General features: G+C 34.1%; 1 protein-coding gene across 2 annotated transcripts; it reads left to right on the top strand.

The window, feature by feature from the left end:
• Nucleotides 4,213–7,710, top strand: LOC109357579. Of its 2 annotated transcripts, XM_019601574.1 has the most exons (8): nucleotides 4,213–4,258; nucleotides 4,291–4,656; nucleotides 4,749–4,835; nucleotides 4,973–5,182; nucleotides 5,624–5,788; nucleotides 5,985–6,038; nucleotides 6,267–6,413; nucleotides 7,327–7,710. In XM_019601574.1, exons 2-8 carry the CDS (start codon nucleotides 4,345–4,347, stop codon nucleotides 7,702–7,704), a joined length of 1,353 nt encoding a protein of 450 aa, XP_019457119.1. In that variant the 5' UTR covers nucleotides 4,213–4,258; nucleotides 4,291–4,344; the 3' UTR covers nucleotides 7,705–7,710. The 2 variants fall into 2 exon arrangements, with proteins under 2 accessions (XP_019457119.1, XP_019457120.1); XM_019601575.1 differs by lacking the exon at nucleotides 4,213–4,258 and having other exon boundaries at nucleotides 4,267–4,656.

Consider the following 14,864-nt stretch of genomic DNA (forward strand, 5'->3'; position numbering starts at 1 on the left):
GTTATACGTCATCATACTCATATTCATGCCATTTTATGTTTCCAATCACCCAAATATTAAACCAAGTAATTAGAGAGATGTTAGTAATATATTATTAGGAAAATACTCCTTTTTATGATCTCATCTCATACTCCATCTTATTTTGAAGTTAGACCTGTATTTTTTTTGTGGAATCACAAATTAAAATATTTCATGACAAGTAATTTTGCTCAAAGTCGGATAAAATCTTTGTAAAAGGAAATAAATATTCTTTTTAAGTGTGTAATATAATAACAAGACTCAAACTTGACACTATAATTAAATTGGATCAACATTTGTCTCTTGATACATGTAACTAGTTGGAACATGGTTTATTGAAAACTATAAGTGAGAACTTTTAGGTGTGGAATCTAAAAAAAAATTCTAAGTCCCACATAGAAGAGTTTTGAAAAAAACAACTCCCAAGTCCCACATTAGAGAGATGAATAACTTGGAAAAAATTCCATGTTATAAATAGAGGCATTCTCCCCTTATTATAACTTACCCCAAGTTGAATGCGCTTTCATTCAACTTTTTCTTTCTCCCTCATATTTTTCGCTGATACATTTCTGGCAAACTTATCCCCCTTTCTTTCCATGACACTAAGAAATGGCATATGCAACCATATTGTGAGAATTTCGAGAACTAACACAGATAGTCAGTATTGAGGGAAAAGAATTGGCACAGGTAGCCATATTGTGAGTATTTCAAGAATTGACAATGTTAGCCATATTGTGAGTATTTCGAGAATTGACAATGTTAGCCATATTGTGGGTATTTTGAGAATTGACACTAGTAGCCATATTGTAGATAGTTTGAGAATTGACACTAGTAGCCATATTGTAATGTGTGTATTCAAGATCGGTTCTTACAGTGTAGTAAGAACTCGATAACAGAGATCTGGACTGTTTTATCTTGGGCACGACGTGGTTGATAGTCTGCTTGCACATTTTGGGCAGTGCCACGAAACGTCTTAAAGAGAGCGACATGGTCGTGACTCAGCCATTAAGTATTATTTCGTGCCATTTATAAGTTCAAGCTGCAGTAACAACAATTTTAAGACGTTTCTACTACAATGGTATTCATGGATAATATTACTGGACCGAACAGCTATGACCTGAACAAACCATTTCTGTTTGACGGGACAAATTTTAAACGTTAGCAACATAAAATGAAATTTTTCCTCACTATAAGAAAAGTTGCACACATTTTGAAAATCAATGTCCTAATGCTGCTGGAGAAAACTGAAAAAAAGAAGGATAAACTAAGTATTAATATAGCTCTCTGGAATGAAAATGATTACTTTTATGAATTTCATTCTGAATGAGTTATCAGAGGATCTCTGTAATTACTACAACCAGTAAGTATTATTTCATGTTATTTATAATTGCTCAAGCTGCGGTAACAACAATTTTAAAGAAATGTGAGATGTGATATAATAATAAAATAAATTAAAAGTAGTGTATAAAAATTGTGTTACTAGATTAATTTCCTCTCAACCAACTATTTATAGTCAAAAAGGAGTTAAGACTAATGAGAAACTTTGATTGTTGTTTTCTCCCGAGTCTCATCATTCATGATGGCATGTTAGCAATGGGAAATAATTATTAGGTATGGCCCATAAAACTCGTTTTGGTGTTTGTTTGTTGGATCTTACAATGGAGTGAGAGTCCTTTAGGAGGGGAAAATGTAGTGGTGAAAACATGCTGAACCGAGTCGAACTAGATTTCAGTTTGATTTAATTTGATAAGGATTGATTTAGTTTGAAACTCGTCTCGAATTTGATACAAGTTATTTTTTTTGCTCGAGTTCAGCTTGTTAAAGTTTACAAACTGTTCAGCTTAGCTAGAATTGGTTCATTTGGACAACTCAAATAATTAATTCATTTTTTAAAAAAAATTCCACAAAAGTTTTATATATATTTAATATAACTTTATTTTTATATATAATAATAATAAATATAAATAATAATAAATAATGCATCAATCATAATAAACATAAAAAATAGTTTATATATATCGAGTAAGCTCATGAAGTTAACAAATCGAATCGTATCCAACTTAAGTTCGACTCGTTTATTTAACGAACTTAATCTCTAGTTCAAGTTCAACTCATTTTGTTCTTGAATCAAATTTATTGAACTAAATAACAAATCAAGTTTCGAATATTAAGTTGATTCGGTTCATTGTCCCTAGAAAAATGTTGTGAAAAATCAAAGAAAAGCAAACTATAGTGACACTTGTCCTTTTATTTACAGTGAATAATATTTTAAGTTTTACTCTTGAACTAAATGTAAAAACGGATTTTCTTTCCGGTGCGAGAAACTATGTAGCTCCATAATCATAATGTCATGTCCTTTAAGGCCGGATAAGTTGCAATTAATAACAGAGAGCGGGGACATTGTTCCGTGGGTTTTTTTGAACAGGAATATATAGGATGACAGCACATAAATGGGAACACAACATATATACAGAAATGTGAAGAGAAGCCTATATAAAAGTTGAATTTAAATGTAGACAAAGACAAGACTAATGAAGTTGATAATATATATCGAGTTTGAGTTGAACTGGTTTCATTGATAAACAAGTAGTTAAACAAATTTAGTAGTTGGTTTTATCTGTTGGGAAGTAAGTCTTACATCATCTACCTTATTATTTCAGGAATGATTTAAATATTTGTTGGATTACTCCTTTTATTGACAATTAATTTTGAGATGAAACCTTAACATTATCTTAACACTTCAAAGTTTTGGTAAATGTTGTTTCATGAACTTGTCATTGTAAAGAAAACTATTCTGAAACATTTTAAAGGTTCAAGATGGGATAATGTGTTATTCAATGATCTATTTAAGAGTTCAAACAAGGTTGTGGGATGAACTTTTTACTATTATCAATCATCTAGAGCCGTTTATCTAGTATATGAGGAAATAATGTTAATAAGTGTCTAAGGAGTTGTTTACCGTAGAGAAATTTTTTTTTACCTTGACTATGATTATTTTATCTAGAAATGTGAAACTTAAATTTTAAGGATTGATTTCATTCTTTTATATTCCTTAAATAGTTTATTTACTCAAATTGTTAAGGCCAAGTCAAAGTTTGTCATTATTTATAGTTTTATGTAAGGAGTTGGATTTTGGAGGTAAAAGAAGGGAAATAAAATGTTTGTGAATCATCTCAGAAACGTATTTCATGGCTCCCAAATTTTTCATTTTCCTTTCTCCTCCTTCAAAATCCAATTCCCAAACTAACTTTTAACCATTTTGATTTTTACCTAGAAAAATGTTTCTTAATGTAATTTTCACATTTGATTTTTCAACTTCAAACAAAAATATCATTATAATAGCAATTCCTATATAATTGCTTTTGTTTATATTTTTATTTTAGTATTTTAAATTATCGGTTGTAATTGTCATTATAATAATTGTGATGTGTGATCGTTATAATATGAATTTTACTTGATAAAAAATATTTTTAAATTTAATACAGTATGATGTACTTGATTTAATCTAATTGTATTGTGCTAAGATCTAACAATGTCATTCTAATTTGATATCATGTAATTTTAGATTGAACAATTGTAGAAGTCACTGTGACCCCAAATAATACTGCTACCACATGAGGTGATGTGGTCCTAATTGAAAATAGTGTAAGTTAGAAAATCAATTCAGTGTACCAAAAGCTTTCACTTATTCCTATCACAAAACCTTGGTTGACCATGTCAACCTTAGTATAATGTATCAGAGATTCAAGGAGAATTCACAATGCAACACATGTCTCTTTGTTAACTATATTCCTGTTTGGTTTTTCCACTGTCATTTAACACAACCCTCTGAGGCTGAGATGTAAAAGTAAAACATGGAAAATGCAACCCCACATATCAGGGTTCTAGGCCACTACTTCAATTTCAGAGTTTAATATTAATCCCACTGGATTTTGATACTTACATCACACTCCACATAAGTATATAATTACCTAAATTTTGGCAGTACAAACAATATAATATCTACTTGCCGTAAGTCACTCTAAAGATTTATACATAATCAATATATTATCTACTGTTTATTTGGATTACTTTTTCTGAAGAGTCAATCGTGATTAAATATGAATAATGAAGTAACAATGTATAAAACCCATTCACTTCCATTCATATTTTTTCTCAAACAAATATTATATATAATGTCTTGTTACTAGAGTTATGATGACAAGGGAACATAAAATTAAGAGCATTAATATTCTGTCTCTCTCTTTCAACCTAGAAGTGGCTTATAATTCTAAAAAACCTTAAGACAGCCAAATAAACTTCTTAGTTCTTGTGTTTTGTAAGGATATGAAGGGATATTCAGTTTCTTGGACAAAGCATAAGAATGAGCCATTTTTTGCAGCTCATTACACAAGAAGACAATACCAATATACTCAAATAAGTTACCAAAACCATTCTCCAAAATTGGCTGCATTCACTTCCAAAAATACTCTACTACATATCTTTGTTATTTTGTTGCTTTTTGTTACTTCAGTTACCTCAGTATTGTCTCAACCTATTGCAAACCAGACTTTTAGACCAGGTGTTGAGTTGCATAAGTTGGGAAGAATAAGAGCTCATTTGAAGAAGATTAACAAGCCTTCTGTGAAGACAATTAAGGCATTTTTCTTTGCTTTTATAAGCTGTGTCAAGTAATGTTTTTTTATCATCTTGTGATTCAGTGAAATTGGTTTTTATTTGTTTTGTTTCAGAGCCCAGATGGGGATTTGATAGATTGTGTTTTATCTCATCTACAACCAGCTTTTGACCATCCTGAACTCAAAGGCCAAAAACCATTGGTAACTTCATTGCTTTGCATTTCATATACCATATTCCACTCAATAGTTGAACCATTTTGGGGTTATGACTTATGATTATGTAATTCCAATGTAGCTATGATATTTTATTCTTAGAGTAAGAGGATTAAGATTTACAGGATCCACCAGAAAGGCCAAATGGATACACCAATGAGGAAACTATAGTAGAGAGCTTTCAGCTTTGGGCTGATTCTGGTGAAGCATGTCCTGAAGGAACTGTTCCAATCAGAAGAACAACAGAACAAGATGTTGTAAGAGCAAGTTCTATCAAAAGATTTGGAAGAAAACCAAGAGGTGTTAGAAGAGACTCATCAGACACTGGTCATGAGGTTAGTCATTAAAGCATTGGTTTCAATTTTCAAATGTAAAATTTGTTAATTGAGTGTTAGTAAAAGTTGAACATTACTTTCCAAGTAAATCTTCTTTTCTGGCTATTGCTTCAATTTCTCATAACTGCATTCATTTGAAAGGAAAATATCAGCTTTTACTTTTTAGCTTTAATAACTTTCCAGTTTCATCAATTAGGCTTCTTTCATTTCCTGCTTTTCTTGCCATAGAGAAAAGAACAACACTTTTTTTCCTTGTCCATCAAATGTTCAACATGAATTCCAAAACAACAAAGTACAAACAGTGATGGGGCACCACTAGTACATATTTGCATAAAAAAGTAACATCAAAATCATTACTTTGATGAGGAGGCCCTATACACATAATTATTTTCATAAATGCACATATGTTTATTGACAATTTTGACATTCATTCTATTGCAGTATGCAGTTGTTTATGTGAATGGAGATCAATACTATGGAGCAAAAGCAAGCATAAATGTATGGTCACCGGTCGTAACCGGTCAATATGAATTCAGCTTGTCACAGATATGGATTACTGCTGGATCATTTGGTAATGATCTGAATAGCATAGAATCTGGATGGCAGGCATGTCATATTTCTTTGAACATTGTCCTACTTTGCCAATTTTGGTATTCATATTCATACTCATATTCAATTATTCATCCATATTTAGTTAGTACTAATTATGAATATGTTAAGAATGTATTAGGCATTTCCCTTTCTTGCTTGCTTTATTTTTAAGGCCATCTACTTTCTAACTAATAATCATAACTTCTTCCAGGTAAGCCCTGAGTTATATGGGGACAACCATCCTAGGTTGTTCACTTATTGGACAGTAAGTATTGTTTTGCACCTGGCTTGTTTTTTCGGGATAACATCATTTGTTGTGTTACTTCTTATTCCAAAAGATCGTGATTAGAAAAAAACTAAATCTATTACATTAACTTTAATTTTTTTACCAATTACGATATTTGGCACAAGAAGTGACAAAAATTGTGAGATAAGTGATGATTATCTTTCTTTTTACTTAATCATCTCACAGATATTTGATACTATTTAACAGACAGATGCATATCAAGAAACTGGATGCTACAACTTATTATGTTCAGGATTTATCCAAACTAACAGCAAGATAGCAATAGGGGCTGCAATTTCCCCAACATCTTCCTATAATAACAGACAATTTGATATTGGCGTAATGATTTGGAAGGTGAGTATCCTTTCTTTTTCTATTCAATTCAACACCAATTAAGGACTATTTACTTCGACACACAAGTCTTAATAATTAAGGAATCTTTACTTATGTACATCTATTCTCTCGAGACTCCATTATGTAGGAGCCTCGTGCATTGAACAATCCTATTTGTTTTGTTTAACTACTTACATTATTTGTCAAAAATGGTTAAACATGTATAATCCAACTTAGAATTAAGAAAATGGTGTCTAAATGAAGCAATAATTCATTTACTTTTTTTTGTTCTCTTTCTTTTGAATTTTTCTACATTTTATTGTTATTGAAATGGAAGATTCCCTTGCTTTCCTTGTATCATGAGTATCCTTGGTGGGGCTCTTTTATTTAAACCTTTTCCTTTCCTTTATTAAAGCAATACTTTACACCCTACTTTTTTGGTTTTATTATATTCTGGTTTTTCTTCTCGACCCTAATAAACTAAAAGTAAAACATGCCCTGCTGCTTCTTTTTTCATCTATACTTTGTTAGAAAAATATTGTAAATAATGGTAAAAAAATATCTTATAATAACATATTAGTTAATCTCTAACATAAAACTGTATTTGAGACAACATATCATTATTCATATGGGAATGCAGACGTATTAGTAAAGGTTAAACATTTATATAGAGATTGGTACTTCAATACATGTAACAAAATGTTTTGTTCTCTTTCATTTCATCTTGTATAGTGAAACCAAAATGTTCTACTTCCTAGTTTTTTGTCATGCTCTATTTTATCTATAGAATACATCAAGTACCTAATAAACTCAAGTGCTAAGTTTCACCCACATGTCTAACAAACGCTACCTTAGACTCAAATCATTACATGCAATCCTTTTTTGCATCAATTGATCCTTATATATACTACATTGTAATTATATATATTTGTAGGACCCAAGGAATGGACATTGGTGGCTGGAGTATGGGTCAGGGATACTAGTTGGGTACTGGCCAGCATTCTTGTTTAGTCACTTGAGAAATCATGCAGCCATGATACAATTTGGAGGAGAAATTGTGAATTCTGGTTCAAGGGGTTACCACACTAGTACTCAAATGGGAAGTGGCCATTTTGCAGAAGAAGGATTTAGAAAAGCAGCTTATTTTAGAAACTTACAAATTATTGATTGGGACAATAACTTGATTCCTCTACCAAATATTCACCAGAAGGCTGAACATTCCAATTGCTATGATATAAGGGCAGGGAGAAACAATGTTTGGGGAACTTACTTTTATTATGGAGGTCCTGGAAGGAATGTGAGATGCCCATGAAGAAAATAGCACATAGGTTAGTATACATAGGTTTCTGTAGTATAAGTATATATTTTGTGGAGATTTTGTTTTCATTACAAGCTTTATATGGTTTGGCTGTATTTGTTATTTTTGGTATGATTTGTTTTTCACTAATAGGTTAGAGATAGTTTGTTTTGTTTTTTTTCGAGATTATATAAATCTACGTGGCATGCACATATATCATCTATTTTAAACAGTATCTCACTTTATGCCTCAAACCAATCAAAGTGTTACTTTTTGTTTTTTAAAATTTTCTTTTACACACATGTCAATATATGATATGTTGCCAATTTATTATAATAGTTAATAGAGGGTTGCTGTATTTCTTCATGGTTGACTTTGACCAATAACTCTGCTATCCATTTTGTCATACCTAAACCAAACCATATTTTTCCGGAACAAGGACATCTTAGCCTCAAACAATATTGTAAAATTTATGTGAATTAAAAAACTTAAATATTCATTATTTTTTGTTTTTGCTTCATGGTAGTTGGTATGCACAACAAGATTCGGGATATGATGTTTCTTTAACAAAAACCAATGCAAATTATATAGTTTTCTGCTAATACATCGTCCATATGGGGCTGTGTATGTGGGGAACGAAAAGAAGCAAGCAAGCTACAAAAAAATCCCGAAGTCTTCTACATTGAATGTTCTATGCTATATTCTATTATCATAAGTCTTGCAATGTAAGTAATGAAAAAGAAAATAATTTTAAGCTTAACTATAATCTATAGGGAAATACAATTCATAATAAACAATTTATCTTCTTTTGAATGTTGGCTAAGCTATAATCTATGTAACAATATGAAGTTTCTTAACAAAAAAGACAAGACATAAAAGATAAAAATAAATAACACCTTCAAAAGCTAGAAATCAAGGTCAAAATGGAATCATTTTACTAGTGTTAGATGATCCCTAACTAGACACAAAAGAGAGGACATGGGTGTTGGGAAAATAAGGTGCTAATGTTAGTAGCATTCTAGTGTCCTAATAGTAGTGAAGTGACACATGTTATGGATGTTTCCAAAGGAGAATATATAGAAGGGTGGAATTGTCACCTAAATTGACTCTTCCATGCGTGACAACAAAGCCATCCCCACCACTTTCGATTAAAGAATAAAGGACACTAATGGTTGAAACAAAAGTCAAGAAACGTATAATAGAAGGGTATTGTTGGGATATGTTGAAAGAATGAGGTTTTGAAGTGATTTTTAATGAACATTAATGATGCTATTTATGGTGACTTTTGGGTTTGTGAAATGAAAAAACTTACTAGTCTCACATTGCTTGGAGAAGAGAAGTTGAAAGACTTTATAAGCCTTAAGTTGCAACCTTGTGGTGTGCCCCAAGGGGTACAATGAGTTTTGTGGGTGAGTGATGACTCACACAAACAAAACCCATCCACAAGCACACGCACACACACACACTACCTCTGCCGCCATGACATGTCTTTAATGCCTCTAGCATCCTATTAATGTCACTGACTCCAACATCAATGTGCCACAAACACCTTAAATGTTGACTGACATTCCACCTATCATGCCCCCTGCATACCCAACCCGCCTCCCGATAATTCGACAGACGCAGCAGAATCCGCTGACATTCCATCTATCTGGTTCACTTAGATGCCTTTGAGGCCTCTATGCTTTTCTTGAGGCCTCTATGCTTTTCCACAGGGTGACTGACACTATCATGTGTCGAGCCTTTCCTTTCACTTTGAAACACGCTGTCTTGTAGTGACTTACATGGCTGACACCAAATAGTATTGATTAATGGACAACTCTTGCTAATGAATTCAACATTCGGTTCACAATAAGCTAAAAACAACTTCGCTCTTCATACACCCTGTTCAGTATACGACAGGAACCACATGAACCTCTCCGGGCTTATCTAGACAGGTATGAACACCCAATTTCGTCTGGGGTCTTTTTTAAATTTTAAAGAAGTTCAGTGTCTGAGTCGCAATTAAAGACACTCACAGGACTAAACACTAATTACCTAAAACTATCATTAACCCTAATCCTAAACCTAAGTGAGGCTATAAAAAGCCCCACTTAGTAAACAATTCGGCAGCCAACACAAAATTCAGTAGCCCCTCAAAACCTAAAAATGAGCAGCTTCACCAATTTTTAAACACTCAAGAGCTTATCCTAAAAACACAACTCAACAGCCCTATCCTAAATCATTTCAACACCTAAACCTTTCACACATAATGAGATAACACACAAAGAGGACAACCACCAAACCATACGCACAAGATAACTCCTCTACCCTTTGGTCTATATCTAATTCCCTTTTGGTTGCTAGTTTCTTTTGAAAGCCATGAGCAACACGTGAAGGACCAACACTAATCTAAGGGAGAAGAACACATGGTTAAGTCAAAGCCACACCATCCTTCTTCTATGGCGACCCTCCCCATGTTGTGTCTCCCAACCTGGACCACAGCCCCCAAACCCGTGTTGTGGCCTGGGTCACGATTAAAGCCAACAAGGAGCAATCCACGACTGCATCTCCTCCAGGCGCAACCACATTGGAGGTGGAGGTACTGTCGTGTGTCTTGGGTGTCTCCAACCATCACGAGCCTCGCTGGACGAGACTGCCATGGAAATAATTAATTGATTTAACAAGCTTTAGGGAATATCTAGTTCCATGCGATTATTGTGGGTACAGTTTGATAACGGGCGGACGAAGTGCTAATACCTTCCCCGGTCCGTAACCGACTCCCGAGTCCAGATTCTAGTTCAAAGACCAATCCTTCCAATATTTGGGCATCGAAAGGGTTTTCTACGTTTTGACCGCAAAAACGTGGTGGCGACTCTAAACTAGTCGTGTGACCGGTGTTCGGCCAAAAATTGGGGCGCGACAGCTAGGGACTCCACTGAGGACTTCCTAAGAGAGTCAGGCTCAAAACATCTAATTACATGGATCCACGTATACCCTTGAAACTTGTCTTTTTTTTGGTACATATTTGTGTATATATATTTTTGATTTATTTTTGTTTGGGTGATATTTTATCCTTAAGAGAGTTGTATGCTTCTCACACATAACACTAAGTACATAATGTCTTTGCACACACATATGCCATATACCCGAGTATTATAGATATTTAGGAATTTCTAAAATGGGACATCTGCCCTGTCAATGATGACCTTGAGTCAAATCTTGTATTGACGTGATGGACCGATCCAACTGTTACCGATATCATGAGTTAGGCGCTCGATGGGGCTAGACCTCTCCCGTTTCTAACCTATGATATTTGAGTTTTCTTTCCTTCACGGATGGGATACAGTTTGGTGGCCTTTTTTCAGAGTCTAGAACCCTCTAAGGAGTCCACTCTAGACATACCTTAGTACATCACTATAGGAATGTGGCTTTTAGACATAACCCTTGTAAGGTACCTTGTGTAAGACACTAGAAGCATACTTATCTCTTTTCATATACCATTATTTTTATAAGTTGGAACATTCCAACATCATCACCTATGCCCGAGTGATAACATTGCATCTCAATGTCTTTGTATAATGAGGATGGCGTATTCTCAAACATACCCAATAGGACCCATAGTCCTAAGGGTAATCTTATAAAGCTAGGGGCAAGTTGTCTTTGCCCTTGGTTAGCCTGAACGATATGACTTTCATTAATCCATCATGACATTTCATATTTTGTAATGAAGGCGATGTTGCCTACAGTTGGGTCACTAACCCTAAGGGCCTACATTTTTCATTAATCTCACATTCTACATTACCCTAACGAGCATGCATCTTGCATTAATCATACACTTCATTCATTCATACATACATTTATTCAAAAATCAATCATTCAAACATATATCCAAGAAACAAATCAATCAAACATTCATAAAAAAAATCATTCAAACATTCATCCATTAATTCACCAATTCATAGGTTCAATAATTCAAAAGTAAAAAAAAAAAAAATCATACATTCATCCACTTATTCATGCAATTTTAAAAAAACATACAAATAAATATTCAAACATTACACTTCATACATTAACATTCTATGTGTTGTATTTCACACATTATCATACATTCTCATAAATCATCTATAAAACAAAAAAAAATTAATCTATGCATCGTCATCTGCATTCAAATAAAGGAAAAAAAAGCTATATATTTTTTCATGCATCTTGCATGGATAAAAATTACAGTCATATCAATCATGCACCTCATCCATAAATAAAAAATAATAGGTTTTGCATACATTTCATGGTTCAAAGGTACTCATCAATGGAATGTCATATTTGGAAAGATAATTTTTGGACTTGAGTGAATTAAATCATGGTTGAGATTGAATATGTTCAAGTAGTCAGAGAAAATCCAAATATAATACATCATTTCTTACTCTAGCATGACATGTGATTGATTGTTGAAAAAACAAATTCTCATTTTGAAGACCCCAAGTGTCCAATTTAGTCTCAATTACTCTTTCACTCACCCATGTTTCTTTCCACAAATAAAGTTTCATTTTTTACTGAATATTTTTTAACAAGAACATACAAGCGCATTGATCATACATTTTATAATCTCACACTCCATTCAACAAACTTCATTCACTAAAAAAAACCAAATTATTTTTAGTTCATACATTAATGTGAGATATTTGATTCAAAATTAATGTGATATGGAGGATAATGCAAATATGAGACCAAAAAAGATATGGATCTTCAGACAAGTTTTATACCGATAACACACGGCTTCATTGTTAATCTCCAAACACAACGAAGATATCCCTAGTCACCCCATTTAAGCCTAGGCATTATGATAAGAGGTTTTTTCCCTTATGAAATTACTCGCAAATTATCAATAACCTGGGGAGGGTAGACTTCAATAGTTTTCCTTGGCATTCAATCATGAAGGAATCAATACATTCTTATCAAACACAGGTTACACTATTTGACCCGAAAGATAAAGAATCCAAAAATAGTCAAATTAAAATTATTCATCGATCAAAGTGCGAAAAATATATGCAAAAAAAGCCCGCTGAGAATCTTCAAATCTCAGGCAAAAGTTAGGGCAAATTAAATGCACCGTCAATGATTGTTAAAGGAACTATTCATATCCTATCGGGGAGGAACATCGCCTTAATCCAAGGCTTTCACCCATTCCATCACAAAAATAAAAACAAAATCCTAGTAATTGAATGCCATGTCGAAAAACGGTTGAAAATAGGACAAGGAGAAAGGAGTAAGGAGAAGTGGGCATGGGAGACACATATTTGAGCCTTATATCCTTTTATTTCGGAAACTCATAGCCATGCCACAGTACAACCTTAAGAAAGTCCTTGTCGAGGATTTGATTTGTCCAAGGTACACATTAGGACAAAGAAACGCTGACTCCATTAAATATCACAAAAAATTGATAAAAATATCACATCTTTAATTCATATGACTAAGATCCACTATCTCTCATCATCGCCATTATCAACAACACATTAGCACTCAAAGCCCACATCAAATTTAATCTTCTCATTACCATCACCATTATCATTATCAACAACACATTAACACTCAAAGCTCACATCAAATTCAATCTTCTCATTACTATCACCATTATCATTATCAACAACCCCTTAACACCCAGAGCCCACATCAAATTCAATCTTCTCATCACCATCCTCATCCATAGCATAAACAATAACCAACTTTGCATGATTCATGATATATCAGAATAATTTCAACAAAAGGATAAGTCCTAATATCTCACACTAGGACAGATTTTGATCTTCTTACTTACCCTAGATACAAAATACCCAAATTTAAAAATATTTTATAATTAAAAATCTTAAAACTCTAGGGTCCGAGTAAGCGGTATCGAACCCGAGTCTTATCTTCCTACTCTATTTGAGCTGAACAGTGGTTTGCAGTCTTGAACTGCCTCTTCTCTCTCTCTCGAATATGTGTAAGACGGTGTAGTCCAGAGTTAGACCTTCTTGCTTACCATAGATACAATATATCCAAATTATATTCATATATTATACTTTAATTAAAACCAATCAAACACACCAAACATTTTCTACCTAAGAACTACGTAGTCTTGATTTCCCTATTGCACCCAGGGATACGTAGGAGCAGGACGAACTCTTGTCAGACATAAAAATAAAAAATAAAAACATTTTTTGTAAATAATTAATTGATTTAACAAGCTTTAGGGAATATCTAGTTCCATGCGATTATTGTGGGTACCGTTTGATAACGGGCGGACGAGGTGTTGATACCTTTCCTGGTCCGTAACCGACTCCCGAGTCCAGATTCTAGTTCAAAGACCAATCCTTCCAATATTTGGGCATCGAAAGGGTTTTCTACGTTTTGACCGCAAAAAACATGGTGGCGACTCCAAACTAGTCGTGTGACCGGTGTTCGGCCAAAAATCGGGACGCGACAACATGTTTAACACAAAGGCTATGAAAGTACGCACGTTGAGCCCATAGGTAGCAGTACATATCCTGGTAACAGGACTGTTGGGCAGTCTCTTCAGGCAGGAGTTGGCCAAGTACTCAGACCTCACTATGGAAGAACTCCAATCCAAAGCCCAACAGTTCATTAATCTAGAGAAAACCCATCTCAACCACCCATCATCCGAGCATAGAGAATACCAACTCCCCTCACGGGAAGCTAAAAGACCAAAAACACATGACCACCCTCGAGATAACCCACCCCGACAATCCAAAAAACCCAAATACACTTCCTACACCCCTTCAATGCCAGTCGCACCAAGATCTTGCAGTAGGTTATGACCACTCATCTAGTCCAGCTCCCCAATCCGGGGAGAAAGTTGGGAACCCAGGATCTCCCCAAATATTGTGATTTCTAGACCTTCTTTGGGCATGTCATAGAAGAGTGTACCCAATTGCAGGACACTATCGAAGACCTCATTCAAGCTAGTCACCTCCAAAAATTCATTGCTCGGGCCCGACAAGGACAGTCCCCACCTCTGCGTCGCTCCAGCCCCCCTCGGAGACGTCCCCCCCCCAAGCTCAACATATTCTTTAACATATTTTATTATAATGGCCCTAACCATCTGGTCTTGAATTTTCCCAGAAGCATTTTTAATCTTGAATTAGATAAGAATATTTTCTTACCTTTATAGAAATCTTTTCTTCGGAACTTGCAGTCAT

Source organism: Lupinus angustifolius, chromosome LG01 (genome assembly GCF_001865875.1).
Source record: "Lupinus angustifolius cultivar Tanjil chromosome LG01, LupAngTanjil_v1.0, whole genome shotgun sequence".
Classification (NCBI taxonomy): Eukaryota; Viridiplantae; Streptophyta; class Magnoliopsida; order Fabales; family Fabaceae; genus Lupinus; species Lupinus angustifolius.

Bases quoted from the DNA above. Each gene is read 5' to 3' on its own strand.
- LOC109357579 (XM_019601574.1), top strand. From the start codon at position 4,345: ATGAAGGGATATTCAGTTTCTTGGACAAAGCATAAGAATGAGCCATTT. The intron at 4,836-4,972 runs GTAACTTCATTG...TAAGATTTACAG, and splicing joins TCAAAGGCCAAAAACCATTG to GATCCACCAGAAAGGCCAAA. The intron at 5,789-5,984 runs GCATGTCATATT...AACTTCTTCCAG, and splicing joins GCATAGAATCTGGATGGCAG to GTAAGCCCTGAGTTATATGG.